General features: G+C 43.4%; 1 protein-coding gene across 1 annotated transcript; it reads right to left on the bottom strand.

Annotated features, from left to right (window-relative positions):
• Positions 1-1,016: 1,016 nt before the first annotated feature.
• On the bottom strand, positions 1,017-19,786 carry MPC2 (mitochondrial pyruvate carrier 2). The gene is made up of 5 exons (XM_084648872.1): positions 19,154-19,786; positions 6,516-6,556; positions 3,528-3,612; positions 2,215-2,326; positions 1,017-1,260 (listed from the first exon to the last, which is right to left on the bottom strand). Exons 1-5 carry the CDS (start codon positions 19,755-19,757, stop codon positions 1,203-1,205), a joined length of 900 nt encoding a protein of 299 aa, XP_084504998.1. The 5' UTR covers positions 19,758-19,786; the 3' UTR covers positions 1,017-1,202.
• Positions 19,787-19,893: the final 107 nt, after the last annotated feature.

A 19,893-nucleotide genomic window follows, 5' to 3' on the forward strand; every position in this document is an offset into this window, starting at 1 on the left:
AACTCCTGCCTATGAATTTTTTCCCCTTTCTTGGGATGCAGGCTTCCGATAGCTTCTGCAGCTTTAATTTAAAATAATCCCAGGCCTCCTCTACCTTTAAACCCATAAATTCTTCAGTCCAATCCACTTCCCTAACTAATTTCCTTAATTTTTGAAAGTCAGCCCTTTTGAAATCAAAAACCCTAGTTGCAGATTTATTTTTGTTAATCCTTCCATTCAGTTTGAACTGAATTAGCTCATGATCACTTGAGCCAAGATTATCCCCTACAACCATTTCCTCTATGAGATCCTCATTACTTGCCAAGACCAAATCTAAAATGGCATCCCCTCTAGTCGGTTCAGCAACTACTTGTTGAAGGAATCCATCAGCTATCACATCTAGGAAAATCTGAGCCCTATTATTATTACTAGCACTCATCCTCCAGTCTATATCTGGGAAGTTAAAGTCTCCCATGATCACACAGTTTCCATTAGTATTTACTTTATTAAAAACATTAAAAAGGGCTCTATCCATATCCAAATTAGATCCCGGCGGTCTATAGCACACCCCAAGCACTATCCCAGGGGAGGCTCTAATAGTTTTCTTCCCCAATTTAATTATTGCCCAGACAGACTCAGTCATATCCATTTCATCGCTTCTTATTTCTTTACATCTATCTCATCATTGATATACAGTGCTACTCCACCTTTTAAAAAACCTTTTAGAGAGCAAGGGTAGTTCAGTCCCCAGGGTCCATCTGTTCCTGAGACTGCTAACAAGTAATTTAGTACAGTGCGGTGATAATCTGTGATGTGGACATTTCCCCATGCTCAAAGGTTACTTAGCCATTGAATCACCCATATGTAATTTATTACTGACTAGGCTCCAGGCCAGATTTGGACTGCTGATCAAGAGGTTCCACATCTCCGTATCAGCTGAGCCATTGAAGAACTTCAATTTTTTCTGGAAAGGCAAATACACTTTGATATTTGTGGATCAAAATGGACTTAACATTGTAAATTGATTACACCAACTATAATTTAAAAGGTTATATTTTATTTAAACACACAGAGACGCTGCATGTTACCTATATCTGAAGAAATACATTTGTTCTCTAGACATTTAGAAAAATTAGCACATCCTTCTCAATGCGAGAAGATTAAAACTGGTCAAGCTAGGTCCCACTGGAAGTTATGTGCACAGCTAGATTTGACCAGTAGGGTTAAGGTTCTTTTTGCTGCAGCTGCTCTTGTTCCCTGGCTTTTAGCTCTTGATTATACCTATAGACAGAAGATAAGTGAAGTCAGCATACAGAAAACCAAACATACGAGTTTGCAAACACATTCCTAATAGCTACACTAGAACCTTTTCATACTATTCTTTGGGAGACATTTGAGAAGTAGCAGGAAGTTTTTAATAGGGTAAAATGCACAGAAGCCTTATCTGTGGGCAGAAACACTCCTGATTTGATTTACATGTGGAAGTTTAATTCAAACTTTTGATTACACTTCAAGTGAAGGCTCCCAAGCAGCTGAGCAAGACAATTACTGCAAGATTCCTAAGTGAAATGGCTGACCACTTCTGGACTCATTCTAGCTTGTTATTCCAAGTAGCCACTTAGAGTTGTGGTTTGCCCTCCCAATGAAATAGAGCTGGAGTGCTCTTCCCAGGGGCCATTGCTGCCCAGGCTAAATGAAGGAACTGATGGGAAGGTTCAAGGGATACTAGTGGGAAGTCCAGAGAAATGCATGGCTGGTGGAAGGAGGATTGGGGGAGTTGAGGTTCAGGCCCATGGCAATATGGTTGCCTAAAGGGCAAGTGCACCCTAGGTAGCTTGAAGAGCCTGTCTTATGCTTGGTAGCTAAGACCCAGGAATGGGAATTCTGCACAGATATCTCTAGAGAAATTCTATTTGCTTCTTAAATATTAGGTAATAGGTTTATGATTAAAGTTACAGCATCCCTTTAAAGTTTTGTTCATCTATAATTGTTCTAGTTATGCCAGATATTTACAACCTTAACTCCATTTGCTTGGCATAAAAACACTCAACATTTTTCCCTGGGGTGTGCCCAGTTAATAGTTCTGCAAGATTTTTTTTATACAATTGTTTAAGCTTGACTCCCTTTACCTAGGTCTGTTTGTTATTTAGTGAGTGCTAACAAATACTAGAAATTCAGAAGCCACCCAAATAAAGAGTATTTATAGTGAAGAGCCTCCCAGTAGTATGTACATACTTCCATATACGAAAGAGCTGGGAACCACCGGCACAGCCAACAAAGAAATTCACGGTGAATAGACCCCAGTTTTTAGGAATAATAACTAGAGAATATCTTGACCAAATAAGGCCTGTTGGATACAAAGCAAAGATTACCATTAAATACTCAAATATGCATTTAATTACATTAAAAATCACTTGAGAAATGTTGATCAGACACTAAAAGGTATTTAAACTGTTCTAGCACATGGACCATGTCCTAATAGAAACATATGGACACATCACATCATTAGTGCCATGATAACCCCGTACCCTCCTCAGCAAGTGGGACCTTAATTCTGCAGCAAGATTCCAGACTGGAGGCACTCTGGGGTAGCAGGCTAGAAAATGTGCAGCAGCTTCAATTAAAAAAAAAATTGGAAGTCACAGGTGGCAGTCAGTGCAGGTATCCCAGCATTATTTGTTTTGATGCTGCATTGTTTTACATAGTCCCTACTTTTCAGTTTTAAAGTATCAGACTTTTTGACAATGTGTGACTATCAGAAGTTGTGAAGAGGAAGGAAGCGTGTGTCTGTGTGTGTGTGTGTGGGGAGACTCTAGTAGTAAGTGGAGCTTTTGGCCCATCAGAAGGCATGGGCAACAGTTTGGGATGTGGTTTTAACAGAGAGCTGATATGCTGGAGTGATCAGCAGTGGAATAATTAATCATGCTGAAACTAAGTGTCACCCCGTTAGGATGAATGCAGATTATGGAAGTCAATACACTGACTTACACACTTATTTTACACAGAGAAACGTGAAAGTATGAGAGTTAGGGCTTGTCTACAAAAAAGGTTTTTCCAGTTATACTGGTGTAATGTATTAGTGCTTCCACAGCACTATGACCTAACCCCCAAAGGCCACTCAAACTTGAGTAAGTGTCCACGTGGAGAGCTATACTGGTACAACTCTAGCACTTTACACAAATAAAAGGTAGTGGGTGAATTTAACTTCCCATGTAGTTAAGCCCTTCCACTGTTTAGAAAGTGAGAATTTAGATTCTGAAACAACGCCCTGGCAATGGGTGGATTTTGTGGTGAATTTCATGGCCACAGAGTACCTACAGCCCTCTCTGTAATAAAAGTAGATTATCAGAAAATATCTAGGCCTATCATAGAAAGAGGGATCTTCTGATAAAAGGCTGAAGTTAAATTTTTTAGCACATAATAGAATCTGTGAAACAGATTAATGTATAATTGAGCATTAATCTTGTGGTGAAGATTCTTTATGAAGAAGAAAAGATTACAAACTGGTGAGGATTCTGGTCAGAGGTGTAGAAACAGAATGCATTCACCTGTTGCCATTAACACTGCAGACTGTGCTGTACTGAGTTTTTCTGCTGGTCTGGTCATATCAGCCATTCCAGCACATACCAAACCCTGTAAAGAAAAGACACGGCCAACTTTAGTCGGCAAAGTAATTATTTCACTTATTTGTCACCAACACCACTCTAAGTGCAGAAGTATCCAGAGAGCCCATTGCAGTTTGTGATGCACAAGCATGTACAAAACTTACAGTCTGGGGCATAAGCCAGCTAATAACTGACAAGGAATAGGATAATATTTCTCTCCTCTGAGCAGGGTATTCCATAGTTGTCCACTGTGTGATTTCTTGTGTCCAGTGCTGGACTCTGAGGATACTGAACAAGACGGACGCTTGGTCTGATTTGGCATTGCAAGTCCTGTGTTCCCAGTTCAGAAAATGAAGTTGCAATCTTTATTATAGCATTGCAATAGTACAGTAGGCAGTGTTTTTGCCCTCCTCTCACAAAGTGTAAATATTTAATGTAGAGCATATGGCAGAGTTCTTAGTGTCCCAGAAATGCTAGGCCTATAGTTTGCTTCCGGTCCTATACAACAATTTACTTACACTGGCAGTTACTGCACCAGTTCACTGATGCTAAGTACAGTAACTCCTCACTTAAAGTCATCCCGGTTAACGTTGTTTCGTTGCTGATCAATTAGGGAACATGCTCGTTTAAAGTTGTGCAATGCTCCCTTATAACGTTGTTTGGCAGACACCTGCTTTGTCCACCGCTTGCAGGAAGAACAGCCCGTTGCAGCTAGTGGTGGGGGCTTGGAACCAGGGTGGACCAGCAGCCCCCCCACAATCAGCTCCCTGAGTCAGGTCCCCCAAAATCATGAGATTTGTTTAAAATTAATAGGTTAGGGTTTTTATTCACCTTCTGGTTTTTGAGCCTTTAGAGTTCATGTTTAAGCTTCTCTCTGGAACTATGAGGGCTAGAAACTTTAAATTATAAGATGAAAGCTGAGCTTCCTAAAGAGTCACATAACCCCCCAGTTCCCGGAGTTTAAGACACACACCAACTATCACAAGACTCAACGATATGTTAATCAACACACTATTTCAGCCTAGTAGTGGCATCCATTTTTCAAATACATAAGATAGAAATTGGTTTCCATGGGTCATACATAGGAATTTGTCTAAATAGACACCTAGTTTTTGAAGATGTACTTTTAAAAAGTGGACTGTCACTTGCATGTGTGGCACCAGATGCCTTAAGCTTTATGAAAAAGTAAATGGAATGCTGGAAAAATAATTATTTCAAGAATAGCTAGAACTCATATTTTCAAGAAAAGTGAGAAATAAACATTGATGGGCCACTGATTATTAAAACTATCTAAAAGGAAGATTAACATACTGGCTAACATCTTACTATTTTACCATGTGGTATCACTGCCCTCTGCTGGACAGTATCAGTCTTGTTTAGTATCCAACTGTAGCTTCTAGTCACTTAAGTTTCAGAGTAGCAGCCATGTTAGTTTGTATCCGCAAAAAGAAAAGGAGGACTTGTGGCACCTTAGAGACTAACCAATTTATTTGAGCATGAGCTTTCGTGAGCTACAGCTCACTTCATCGAATGCATTCAGTGGAAAATACAGTGGGGAGATTTATATACACAGAGAACATGAAACACTTAAGGATGACAAAACCTTAGTATTACTGTCAGTAAGGACTCCTTTGGCTTGAGTGACAGAGGCTTGTGTGTTTTTGAAACTAGAGGCCTTGTGTTGTATTCTCAGTGCATCATGTGGTTTATGTTGCCTTATACATTAGGAGAGCCATGCAGGACTTATCTAGGAAAAGATACAGTTTCAACACATCTACTTAATATAGATTAATACAGCAAGCCCCTCACATACAGGGAAAAAGCCATTTTATGGCAGTTATGTTATCTGAAGGCTACATATAATTCCAATTTCAGCTTGAGGGCAATGTTGTGGAGGCACAGGAACCCTGGTATGGCATTACAGTGCATAGGCCTACTGGTAATGCTGCATCAGCTAAACGGCTGCTATGCATAAAACAGAGAAAGATCTACTGGAGAAACAAAAACCCAAAGCTAAAGCAAAGGATGAGGAGAGGAAGAGTAATCTGACTGTTGGACATAAACAGCCTGAAAGCTAGTAAATATTTTCAAAAGATACCTTTCTACAAATACTAGTTAGCTCATTTTTGACATAAAACCAATGCCAACAATAGACTAAAAGGCTGACAGGGATGAGGACCAAGAGTGAACAGCCCTGAATGTAAACCTGACATGTAGACTCAAGCCACTAAATTTCATAACAGAGGACTGTTATAGGGAAGTTGAACTGCACTAAAATCAAGGAGTTCCCATTTACCAGAATGGTAATTTATTTTCACTTGTTACCTAGGCAGTGTTTTTTAAAAAAGAGATTATGTGCTAGAATATGTTTAAACAAAGATATTGCAGAAATATAAGTACATCCTGCTATGAATAAACGGAGTCTCAGAAACTCAGCTTTGTCCTAGATTCACTACAATTGTAGTGCTGCGGCACCAGTTGTAGCATGTCTGTTCAAAGTGACCTTGCAGTCCTCCCCATTTTAGGCCGTCATCTCAAGAAGTCAGTTTTAGCAACTGACTTCCAAGAAAAAAAACACAGCTGGATTGTTATGCTACTCCATTGGGGGTGGACTGCTTTACAAGGAGTTTTGCATTGGGCCTGGCAATAGTTATTTCACAGCAGAGGGCTCTTCAGTGAAAGTGTGTTTCTCACTGACCTCCAAGAATCAAATTGTTGTCACGTGTGCTCTCTACCATTAGAGTGAAGGTATAGTCATTCGGACTCATTCCACATTTTAAAAACAATTAGGAGCTTAATAGCAAATCCTTTGATGGCATGGCCAAGACCATTCATACCAAGAACTAGTCACTTTCCTCCTGGGTGGCTGAAAATCATTCCCTGACCCAGAGAAACATTAACAATATCAGCAAACTGACTTCTTATACTTACCCATTTCATAACAGGTGCCCAGAAAAACACTGTTTTGGGACCTGGAGGGAAAAAAAAACCCGCAACAATTTGAGTTAAGGCATAATAAACCACACACTCAGATATAGCTGTAATCGTACCAAAATGTATGTTTTAACGCATTTGTACGAATCCCACAGTTGAGGGAACAGTATTGTCTCATGCACACCACAGTACATACAGGGAGAGCTTTTCTACTCTGCTTTGCTAATGCCTTTCTAGTCTGACCCACAACCCCTCTTCAACATTACGGTCTTAGCAGTAGTATCCAAGGCCGTTTTGTTTTCTAGGTTATTAGACTGGCAAGTGAGCCAATAGCTGCAGTGTGAATAATGCAACTGTGGTGAACAAAAAAAAAAAAAAAAAAAAAAGGTGAGGTTCCAGCTAGTGGCAATACAAAAAGCTGTATCACTTGTAGATCCGCTCTTATGGCAATTCATGACAGTTTTAGTCCCACGTAACAATGTTTTTTTCCTCCATGAATTCCAAAGTACTTTAGTCTGATTTCCTGGGTGTGTTCTCATCAGTAGTGTCTCTCCCAACAGCTGTAGTATAGCCATCTCTTGTGTGACAACAGATCTGCTCCACCACCATATACGATTAAAAAGTGGAATTCAGGAGGCAAAAGTAATTATCCATACTGGAATTTTCCCAGCAGGGCTACTGTCCTCACCCGCATGCAAAAAACTCTTGAGTGACGATGAACAGTCAGGATCTTAGGTCTGACTGATCCAGAACATGGTGGATACAATTTTCAGGCGCGTTTAATTTATGTAGAAGCTTAAGTTCTGATTGACTTTGAGTGCAACATTCTGAGAGCAGATGTAGGACAAGAAATGCCTATGTATTTTTGTCTCCCAAATACACATCATACCTAAGGGTCAAAACTTTCAAGTTCAAGTCGCAGAAGTTAGGCATCCAAGTCAGCAGCTTGCTTTCCAAGTCTGCTGACTTTCCATTGACTATGGACCCAAGGGAAAAAATCAAGGTGCCTTATTTTTAGCTCCCCACAATTAAAAATTGTCCTAAATGTTTTAACTGTCACTGCTGGCAGCAACTATTCCCTGTCAAAGTAAGAGTACAGGAGCATATCACCACTCTAACTTAAGGTTATAAAATCAGTTGCCACACATCTTTGAAGCAATTCAAGCCCTATAAAATATTTAGCAACAATAATGGTTTAAAATACAACAACTGCTTTTACATTCTTGTACTGTGCTCCCAGACCCATACTGCTTGTAGAACAGAGATCGCTTGCTGATAATTTCCTTTCTTCCAGCAGCACCTCCCCCAATTCTGGACATTTGGGCGGCTCCCCTCAACTCTGCAGCTCAAGGAGGTGGATCAGCATTTTGGTGCTATGTGCTCTGGCCATGTCCCCTCTGCTCCCACTTACTGCCCAATGATTTATTGTAAAGCTGTAAAACTTGAACGTGCATAACATTTTTCAGAATTAACAAAATAACTACATACATTAGACCAAGAAAGACGATTGAATATCTGACCTTAGGCTCATGAGCCATCTATGGAAGATAGAATTGTGGGAGATGCTGCCAGCAAAAAGAAAACTAATGGTAAGAAGTTTTACATTATGCAGTCCAGCATCTCCCACAATTCTGGACATCTGGGATGTAGTGAGCAGTGAACAGTGGTAGGGAGGGTTATGGAAAAAAATTTGGTAGGAAAGAAGGGAACACCCACCCTTCTGTTTGAAAGCTCACTCAAAAGGCTACATTATTTCTGGGCTACCACCTGCAGCACCTTCTTTCCAAAGGAGACCTTTGCAGAAGACAAAGTCCACCTCATAGCAATTCAAGAAGGTATTACCTTATGACCTTTGCAAATTTCCGAAGCGGATGCACTTTCTCATTCTGCCCTTGAAGTTGCTAGGGATCTTGTGGGGTGCACCTTAATCCCTTCTAGGATAGGAATTTAAAATGCTTTATAGGCTTCCACCCAGCAACGGAGGACTTGGAACTTCTGAGTCTCTGGCATTTTGGGTGGAAGGAGGACACAAATAAAGCCCAATCTTTCTGTGGATTCTGTAAGCTAGAGACAGATTTTCAACACACTGACATCTAAGGTGTGCTACATCTTTTCAGCTGGATACTGAGGTTTTGGATAGAAGAAAGGAAGCATAAAACTCTTGGGAAGTATGGAAGGAGGAATTCACCTTAGGAAGAATGGATTTTCTGGAGGCCTGAGTACTACCTTAGCCTCATGGAGCATGCTTTAAGGCACCTGAAGAGATAATAGCTGCCACATCTGTCAGACAAGTTTCAAAGCTGGCAGAGTTAAGAAACAAAATCTTAATGGATAAGTAAAACGCCGACACTGATGTCAAAGGGATGGGCTGGTCAAGGCCCTCAATACCAGTAGTAGGTCCCATTTTGGAAAGAATGGGCTGACCGCTGGGCTGGCTAACTGGACTGCGTGAAGGAATCTGGCTACCTGGGGGCTATCTGCCAGGAAGCACAAGGATCCTGTGAATAGCACGCTACTAAAAACAGATCTGGCATGTAATGATTCTGGACTATCTATGCCTTCTTGGAGAAAATCCAAAATGGTTGGGATTCCTGGATTTGTCTTGTGCTCCACACCTGTAGTTGAATCTGGACCAGACAGAGGAGTAAGCATGTACTCATGACCCCCACATAATAATCTCATGACCCCCTGAGTAGTCACAACCCCCAGTTTGAGAACCCCAGGACTAGGCTCTTTGGCCAACTGTGTGATAAGACATTGGTCTCCATGGCTCCAGAGTCTGTCTCCCTGGTGAAGTATTTCAGTATCTTTGCATTCATATGATTCGTAAACAGGTCCACTGAAAGGAGGCTGAACGTTTGAGTGAGGAAATCAAAAACCTCCTGATTCAGGCACCACTAGGAGCTGTTGACCCTGCTGAGCCAGTCCACCTTTCAGTTCAGATCCCCTTTTGAGAGATCACTCTGAAGTTAAGAGAAATTGCTCCCTGCGCCTCATTATTTCCATTGCTTCCACATGTAGCACCTGACTTTGTTTTGCCTTGGTTGCTTAAATATACATCCGTAGTTATGTTGTCTGACTGAACTTGGGACTCTTTTCTCCTCTAGTGCAGACTGGAAATCAGAGTCAGCTTGCCCACATTCAGCTCTAGAAGGTTTATGCTGTGAGCTGTTTGGGTTCAAGTGTACTTCCCAGTCTTCCAGGTTGCCACCAAGTGTGAGAACTAGAGTAGTGGTTCTCAACCAGGGCTATGTGTACCCCTGGGGTATGCAAAGATCTTCCAGGAGGTATATCAACTCATCTAGATATTTGCCTAGTTTTACAATAGGCTACATAAAATGCCCCAGTGAAATCAGTACAAACTAAAAGTTCATACAGACAGTGACTTGTTTATACTGATCTATATACTGTACACTGAAATGCAAGTAAAATTTTTATATTCAAATTGATTTATTTTATAATTACATGGTAAAAGTGAGAAAATAGACAATTTTTCACTAATAGTTGTTGTGACACTTATGTCTGATTTTGTAAGCAAGTAATTTTTAAGTGAGGTGAAACTTGGGGGACTCCTGGAAGAGATACAGTAGTCTGGAAAGGTTGAGAGCAACTCAACTAAAGGATCTGGAAGCAAGATGGGCATACCTTTGTGGACAGTATTGTGGGCTGATCACTACTGTAGGGAGTTGATCACCTGTGTTGGAATCCATATTTGATCTTTCATGCATTCCAGGGAGTTGTCCCACTCCTTTAGGATAAAGGCTTGAAGGCATCTGATATGTGGCCATGGAGCAATCCCTATCCATGACATCGGAGGCCCAGCAGTTTAAGACATAGTGCTTTAAAAATTGCATTTTTAGTGCTATTAGTGCATTAGTGCTATCGGTGGCTTTCTGCAGCAAGATGACAGAATTCTGGACTTTCTGGAGCCTCTCTTATGAGGAGGAGGAGTAGAGCTTTGCTACTGAGGTATCTATTTCTGTGCCCAGATGACTTAGTCTGGTGGATGGAATCAAGACACTTTTTTGGACACTGATGAAGCCATGCACTTGCAGGAGATTCAACATCTGAAACATGGCTTTGTGCTCCACTGACTGCAATGGAGCACTATTCAACATGTCATTCAGGAAGGTTCAGGTAGATTCCCTGCAAGCTAAGTCTAGCTATGATCACTACTATCATCTAAATGGGAACGTTTGGTACTGATGTTTTGTGCTGCAGTCAAACCTCAGAAGTCTGCAGGGGCATGATCTGATGAGGATATGGAGGTATGCATCTGTTAGATGTGCTTAAGTTTGGAAGCATATGCCATATCTGAAACCCTGCTGGGTCTCATTTTCCTTGGAGAGGGGAAGGGACTTGTCAGAACGCCCCTGAGCGAATTGCGAGGGAGGGAGAAAGGCTGATTAGAAGCTCTGCTTCTTTCTCCAGAGCACTCAAGCCCCCTTCTAAGACCAGGGAGGACGTGTGGCTCCACAAACCTCTCTTTGTTCTCCAGGCATCCCTTGGGACTTACCCCTCCAAGTGGACTGGCTAGGGTCCTCCTCACTTTTGGATCTCTAATGGGGTTCTGCTCCATTTGTCTCATGCTGGAGTTGTGGCTACTTTGCTGAGAAGGGGACCCCATCTGCCTGTCCAACTTATAACCCCAGGACCTAATGGAGTTAGGGTTGGTTGGTCAGGCACAGTCTGGGCACAAGTTGCCATCTGCTGAACCTTGGAAGGTTGCTTCACACAGATACTACTGGACTTTGACATGGTGCTTTCTTGGCTGCTCTGCCATGCCTGTATAGGGGCAGAGGAGCTGGCAGGGAGGCACTGCAGTGGAGATGGAGGGTAGGCTAAACTATTAGAGCATTAACCAATCCAGGGAGGTATAAGATGAAACAAAAACTGCTCCCTATTGCCCAAACTGAATAGGAGAGGAAGAAAACAAAACAAAACAAAACAACCACCTCCACCCCGCCAACCACACAGAATAGGGGCTGGAGCAATTGACCACCAACTGCCTTGTGCCAGGGAGCCATAGAATCTGGTGCATGAGGACGCGTAACCAGATATATGGTGTCAAAACATTGATCTGCCTCTGTAAGCTGCAGAGTGGAGGGGAACAGCCCAGATGTCCAGAACTGTGGGAGACACCGGGGTGCAAAAAAGACCTGTATTTTTCTGATCTGGTTTGGAAGTGAAAACAATTCTACCTGGCTGGGCATATTTATGGTGCAGATGGAGCTATATAACATTCAATATTTTTTAAATAGCAGTTATCTTCTCATGGAAAGATCTTGGTTAGTGTACCAGCATCACTTTCAGCAAAACTAACTGCTTCTGAGTCAGTCTAAATCCTTTGAGGTCCCACAAAACTGGCATTAAATACTCAGACTGTTCAGTTGTTGACAAGTGAAATTAAAACCATGTACAATGATCTCAGTTTTTGGGACAGGTTAACAAGATTGTACCCTTATATTAAAAAGTAGAAAGTTCTCAGGACTCTTAAGCAAACATGTAGAATGTAATGCAAACTAAGTGAAACACATGGAGTGGTTCTGAAGCACCAAGTTAAACCAGGACCATACTGCAGTTTTGTTAACAGATTAAAGCCCACAGCCCATTAGTTTGTTCTGTCTGAATTCACCCTTGTGTTTTTGGACAAGAAGTTCTTCAGGACAAGGATGTGTTACATTTTATGCATTGTATAGTACTGGGTACATTTAGGATACCAAGACTGATCTCTTGCAGCATAATAAAATATTAGTGAACTTATCTAAGACTTCTCACAGCTGCAACTTACACAGTGCCATCAAACACTCCTTTTATTTATCAATTTCCTAGAATACAGCAGAGTTCTCAATGGACTTGCAGAATTAGAGACTAGCTGTATGCTGAAAAAGGAGCAAGGGAAAGATTCCAGAAAGCTTAGATGGAGATCTTGAATTCAGACAGATTTAGCATGTAATATTTGATAAAAATGCTGTCACAATGTCACATTGTTCCATGCAGTAAGCAGGTACTTCTCAATCTAAGAGAATCTGGTTGTGTTGACTTACATCAGTGGTGCTGCAGTTTTTTATTTTCACAGTCGCCATGTTACATTATGAGTGTAATTATGGTTAATGCACGTTAGTACCATTCATTTTAAACAATAGGCAAGACTCCTCTAGGGGATGCCAGGTTCATTATCCCCTCTCCTAGAAGGCTCTTGCTGTTCTCACTCATTTATAAAAAAGAAACAACAATTACGTGACCTGACCTAGCATTTGGGTCAGCAAGGGAACATCAGCTGCAAATGTCCCTAGGTACCAGTTAGGATGAACACTGCATATCCTCATACTCTAATAAAAATGCCTGTTTTAGAAATGTACTAGCAGGCAAGCACAGATGCGAGTCAGTAGGGTATAATACAACAGGGGCAGGGGTGTCAGTGGGTATCGATGGCTTAAACAGTAGTTCTTGGAGTGTCATGCACCCATATTCACACCAAGAGTAAGTATTGTAAGTAAATGAATACTCAGCAGGATTTAAAGAACAATATTCTGTACTCCACTGCATTCAAGATTTGTGCCCTAAATTAGATTTTTAAGTCAGCCTACATTGTGGGAAAAATGCCTTATACAGAATAGCAGCAGTGTATTATGCTGGCACTAGTAAATCAAGCCTCATTAGGAGACAATTACTTGGTAAACATGAAAACTAAAATGGAGTTATTCTTATACTGTATAAAGGCTTTGCAACTCCTGAAGTTTGCTAGAACAGCCTAACAATGCAAGCTGTAACTTTGCCTTTGTAATACGCTACTAGATTCACAGATCTAGTTTTACAATAAGCACTGGTAGCTTGCACTTCTACATACATTTTAAATTTCTAAATTATAAAGTTTGTGACACTGACATTCTACTCAACAATCAAAGATTAAAAGCATTCATGACTATACTAAGTGTGAAGTACCAGCATATTATACTAAGTTCTCTTTATAAGGGAGAGCCTCCCGAATACAGTAAATAGACTGAAGGCAGATATAGCAGGTCATTATAAGGTACTAGTAGCTGCAAGTCCATGCTGTTGTACAGGTGCAATTCACAAAGTCACTCCCTTCCCCCCCCCCCCTTAGGGCTCTTGTTTCCATGTAGTGTGATGTAGTGAGCAGTGATGCTGTTGTACATGTTCCCCAAAGTTTGGGCATGGTGCTGCCCCCTGGCTGGAGGCACAGTCATCTTTGTTATCCCAAATAGCTGTTGCTTCCACCTTCTCTGATTAACGGCCATATTCCAGCTGCCACAGAGCCTTCAGACTCCAACATTCCATCTGGTTTTCACAGGGCCCAGTGATGATTGAACCTGGTGATATTCTAAATAAAGAGCTTTCAACCATGACTGTAGCTGTTTCCATCACATCATACTGAATCAGACATCACAAACTACAAAAGAGGTGGGCAAACTATGGCCCAAGAGCCACATCCGGCCCTCCAGGTGGTTTAAACCAGCCCTCGAGCTCCTGATGGGGAGCAGGGTCTAGGGCTTGGCCTTCTCCTGCACTCCAGCTGGGGAGTGGGGTCCAAGGTCGCTCCGCGTGCATATGCCAAGGCTCCTAGAAGCAGCAGCATGTCCGGCCTCCGGCTCCTAAGCTTAGGGGCAACCAGGGGGTTGCGCGCACACCCCTCCAAGCACCACCCCTGCAGTCACATTGGCTGGGAACTGCAGCTAATGGGAGCTGCAGGGGCAGTGCCTGCAGATGGCGCAGTACTGCCTGGCCACACCTTTGCATAGGAGCAGAGGGGGGGACATGGTGCTGCTTCTAGGAGCTGCTTCAGGTAAGCACCCCAGCCTGAACTCCTCATTTCTGGCCCCACCCCAGAGCCTGCACGCCCAGCCCTCGCCCTCACGCCCCAGCCCTGATCCTCCGCCTGCCCTCTGAACCCCTTGGTCCCAGCCTGGAGCACCCTCTTACACCCCAAATCCCTCATCCCCAGCCTCACTCCAGAGCCCTCACCTCCAGCTGGAGCCCACCCCCCATGAACCCCAACCCCCTGCCCAAAGCCCACTCCTGCACCCTGAACTCCTCATTTCTGGCCCCACCCCACACCCCCAGCCAGCCCTCACCCGCTTCTGCACCCCAACCCCAATTTCGTGAGCAGTCATGGCCCACCATACAATTTTCATACCAAGATGTGGCCCTCTGGCCAAAACGTTTGCCCACCCCTGGACTACAGAGTGACAATTCTTGTATCTTATTCTATAGATTATATAGCATAGAAAGCTTCCTTACCTGGCCCCTTCTACAATGTCTGGGAAGTTTCTCTACTAAATCAGGTTTAAACATGTCTGCTAGGACTTCTCCCTCAGTGTGGAAACTCACCCATAGCCTTACTCCTGTTTAAGCTTTTCCCTCCCATCCACCTTCTAGACCTTTTACATTTGCAACACTAATGGCAGACAGGTCTAAAGTCTGACCTACTTCTTCCAGCTATGTCTTAGGATCTTCCCAGGGAGGGTGCCTGGATAGTTTCTTGCTCCAGAGGATGTGGCTATATTTATTTTGGAACCTGGAGTGGCACACAGGGTTGAGGAAATGCATTGCTTGTTTATTCACTGACTGCATGTCAAGTTCATAGTATTTAAAGCCTTAAGAAAGAGAAGACCAGTCTGAGGGCCGGGCCATGGATTTACGTTCACCAGTGAAAGCAACTGGTAGGCTCAAGTGCTAAACGTTCATAGCATAATCTTAATCAAGGGCCTCCCAAATTCAAATGCTTTCTTTCTCATATGTTTGCCTGAGCATTGGTGGCATCCTTCCATACAGTAAAGTCTAGTACCTATTTCTTCCAGATTACGGTGGGGTTTTTCACAAACATTATTTTCATGTTCATTTATGCTGGTGTGGGTGATGTTTTACTCCTACATTCAGGAAAATGCCCGTTCAAGTTATGTTTAGTATTTGTGATAGGGTCTGTAAGCTTCCAAGCATGTATGTATGCAAATATCTGATTATTTTCTATGTATTTTTCCCTAAAAATACTTCAGTGTCCCTGCAGCAAAGGCAATGGTCTATCAGTTACAAAGCCGATAAGCCAGTACACATGCACTTGAGGGAAAAAGTTGCATAGGAATCTGATTGGAATTTTAAACTAATACTTGAAAAAAAATATCTTGACAAAACCCTTAAGAAAATGCTCCTCAAATTATTAATGGAGTTTTAAAATGACAGTGAGCTGGTTCAGAAACTCAAGAGGAGGGAGAGAACTGCTGTTTGCAAGGTCTTCCTCACAAGAGAAGTAACTCAAGAATGTGACAAAAGCTCTGTTTTGATTAATTGATAGCCTCCACATGCATTTTGATCATAATAAAAATAAATTGACTAAAGACACTTTATGAAGCTCAGAATGTATTAAACATATCTATACTTACTGAACTGAACTCGTCCCTAGTGTAACTATTATTACATCAGGGATAAATTTGGGTCATAAAAATACAAGATCTTAGTTTGAATATATGCTTCCTGCTCCTAACAAGAAACACACAGTACACTGATGAAGTAATATATAATTCACACCAAGAGATGGGCTCTGCTTTCTTCATGAATCCCTTGTTGAAATCTGACTATCCATCCCTGATTAAGAAGCTTTAAACAGTGAACACATGACAGAACACAAGCCAAGTCACATCCCTCTGCTGCTAACACTAGTTTTCCATCAAGTGGCAGCCAATTGGAAGTGGAGGAATTGGCTTTGCACCTCACATTTGTCAGAAGCTTTCACTGTCCTCTAGCCATCTTAATTAGTTTGAAAAACATTACCCAAATGCAAGATTTTGTTTTTTTTAGTATTTCATCCAAAGTGTTCTCCAGGTCAAAGTAAACGGATTTCTCTTAGACAAACAATTTAGAATCTAGGTAAAAAGTCACTTATCAAACGAGGCCATCAAACTAGGCCTCACCAAGGACAGATGACTGTACATTAAGCGCTTTCCTTTTAGGACAAAAAAGTATGTTTCATGTTGGATGGCTTTTGTTCTAGTTAAATGTGCCCAATAGGCCTGGAGCTCTCTATTGAAGCTCTCTATCTATAGAGCAGGTACAGAAGGGGGGAGAAAAAAAAGGGGGGGGGGGAGATAACCTGGATTTGTGCTGGAAATGGCCCACCTTGATTATCATACACATTGTAAGGAGAGTGATCACTTTAGATAAGCTATTACCAGGAGGAGAGTGGGGTGGGGGGAGAGAAAACCTTTTGTAGTGGTAAACACCCATTTTTTCATGGTTTGTGTGTATAAAAAGATCTTCTGTACTTTCCACAGTATGCATCCAATGAAGTGAGCTGTAGCTCACGAAAGCTTATGCTCAAATAAATTGGTTAGTCTCTAAGGTGCCACAAGTACTCCTTTTCTTTATATGGTACTGTAGTCATTTAGTTGTGTTATCTACCTTGACAACAATTGTCTTTTTTTTTAAAACCAGCATGAAAGCATGCACTTCTATTTTCCTCAGTATCTTCTATTTGTTAACTATAGTCATTTTGAATGTCTGGCCAACTTCTTCCCTCAAACATAGCACTCCTAGGGACTCCTGCTCCCGGGTATATGCGTAGAATTTGTCACATAAAGAGTAGATAAGCATGTCTCTTCTTAAGGCCATCAAGACACATGATTGATCCACTTATCTTCTTGTATTCTCCTGTCTCAAGACCTTTCCCCTCATTTTCTCCCTACCCCCATAAAAGGGCACTAAACAGGACAATTGCTACCAATTAATTGTGGACACTTGCTGGCTCAAATCTAAACCTCTGGGGAAATGCAAGATAGTACAGAGATCCACACAATTCATGAAATAGCTCCAGTGGTATACATCACTCATGAACAGACAAGACATATTCACTTATTTGTTTTGCCAGCTAGAAAAAAAGCTTTACTTTGTACTGCATAAATGGTAAAATCTACAACAAAATAATTGAAATTTGTTGCCCCCTACTCTCCTCTAGCCATTAACACAACATTTGCTTGAGGGGAGGTGGAAAAAAAAAAAGCAGGTGAAGGTAGTTTTTTATTTAAATAGAAATGTCATTGACTTTTTATTTTAGACCTACTTCAACTACAGAGCATTAGCTTCTGAACCTGCAACACAGGGGAAGCCAAAGGTTGAGCTGAAGTGGCTCATTTCAGATAAGAAAAAGAAGACAAGCGGCAGTTTGTTTTAAAAGGGATTATACTTCAAGATAGGAAATCCCTACTGTTTCTTTTCCCTTTTCTAGGTCAGATTGATCCAAAGACAATTATGGTTAACAAATTCAAATCTGTGTCAGCATCATCTCTATTGTATTATTACACTATTTGTAAAATGGCAGTAACAACACACTTAATATGTTCACGTGTTGTAAATAGCTAGAAACCCCACTGCAGTTAATGAAGAGTCACAAGATTTTGGATTTTTTTTTTTTTAAAAAAAGGGGAGGATGTTCCCATAAGTAAAGCAAACTTGATGAGTGGTATTGTTGCTCTAACACAAATTAGTGTTTCCCCAATACTTCCCCCCCCATACTCCTCTCATATACTCTACAGAAGTGTAGACAAACTCTTAAAGAAAAAAAAAATCTAGTGACGGTCAATTTGATGCTAAATACCACAGCAACAATCCTGTGGTGGCATATTTGTAAGTGACATCCTAATGTCTAATAGGTTCCCGGCCTCAAAAAAAGATTTTAAATCCACCTGGGTTCCTTCAAAAATTAATATTACTGATCATTGAGACTACAAAGTGCATTTCAAGATCAGAAAAGCAATAAGATACTATAGGATCCCTTAGTTATTGTATTGTATAGTGATCCATTACATCCATCCCTGTACTCTTAGCAAGTTCCCCAGTACCCAGGTCTGTATGTCCAAGTGCCTACTAGACTCTACAGGATCTTCTGCTTTTCTCCCTTTTCTGGTTACAGGAAGCTCTACTTGGAAGAGAGACACGTTTAAAGAAAGTCTTTCTGGTGAAGATCAGAGAGCTTTTCCAAAGAGATCGTGTAACGCTCCCGGAAGGCAGCTAGGCTCCGGATCGGTCTGAACACCCTCAACAGCTCATCCCACAGCTGAACCGTCCTTAACGGAAGGCCCTTTATGAGCTGCTTTGTCCTAGAGAAGAGCAAAGCCTCAAAAGTTTGCCCCATTTACTATTAAAAAACGATAATTTAGAAACCCAACCTCTGTCTGCCCGCCCCGCACACCCGGCCCGGTAGGTGGGGAGACCCGGGGCCTCGACCTGCCACTGTTCCCGGCCCAGGGTCTCGCAGGGCTGCCAGTCCGTCAGGAAGGAAACAGGTGCCGGCCGGTACCACCCTGCCCTCCCACAGGCCAAGGAAACCGAGGTGCAGAGATGGAGTCACCAGCCCAAGGTCACAGCGAGGCCCGGCCGGGCTCCGGCTCCGCACCCTCACCGTGCCGCGCTGGGGGCGGGGGAGGAATGGGGGCTCCCAGCGCCTCAAACCCGCGACCGCCGCCTCGCAGCCGGCGCCGGGCACAGGCCGGGGCGCGTCCAGCCGGGAGCCCCGAGCGCTCGCCACCCCCTCGGGCAGGGTGACCGGGGCCCCGCCCTGCCGAAAGGGGGGCGCGGGCGCAGCCCCCCCCCCCATCCGCCCCGGGGGGGGGCGCGGCCGGTACCTGCCGGGTGGTTGTACAGGGGTCGCAGCCGCGGCGGCAGCTTGAGCTCGATGCGGTCAAGCAGCCGGTGGTAGGAAGCGCGGAGCCCCGCGACCGCGGCCATGTCGGCGGGGAGGGGAGAGGAGAGAAGCCCCCGGGCTGGTCTGGGGTCCCAGGAACAGCGGCTGCTCCGACGTCCCTCCGCGACCCGCCGCCCTTCGGCTTCCCTCTGACCCCGCCCGCCCCGCGAGCCGCGCTTCGCCAGAGGAGGCCCCAGCTCTACTTCATGCTGATTGGTCCGCTGGGAGGCGAGGGGGCGGGGTCGAGCAGCTCGCCGAGCGCTATTCGCTAACAGGGCCTCCTTCTCCCTTGGCGCCCCTCCCTGCGTGGAGAGAGCTGACGCTATGGCAGGAGGGGAGGAGGGGGGGTGTTTCCGGCCATCTTTGATAAGGGCAGGGGCATCCTTTTCCATTCCGGCTACCGTGCTACCCAAACTAAACATGGCTGCCTTCACGCTTCGGTGCCCCGACCAAGATGGCAGTCGCTGATGAAAGACGTTGGAAGAGCCCGCGGCTTTGTGTGCCCACATACAAGACGGCCGCTTGTCTGACTTCACCGCCCGCATCCACCCAGCCCAATGGTCACGTTCTCGCGATAGGGGTAAGTCTCGAGCGCTGTGAACGGGGCAGGGGCGGAGTCAGGGGCGGGGTGCGATGGGGGTGGGGAGCGGAGGAGCTGCCGCTGTTGCTCGTTCCTCGGCG

The sequence above is a fragment of the Lepidochelys olivacea genome, assembly GCF_965140295.1.
Source record: "Lepidochelys olivacea isolate rLepOli2 genome assembly, chromosome: 1".
NCBI classification, from domain to species: domain Eukaryota; kingdom Metazoa; phylum Chordata; order Testudines; family Cheloniidae; genus Lepidochelys; species Lepidochelys olivacea.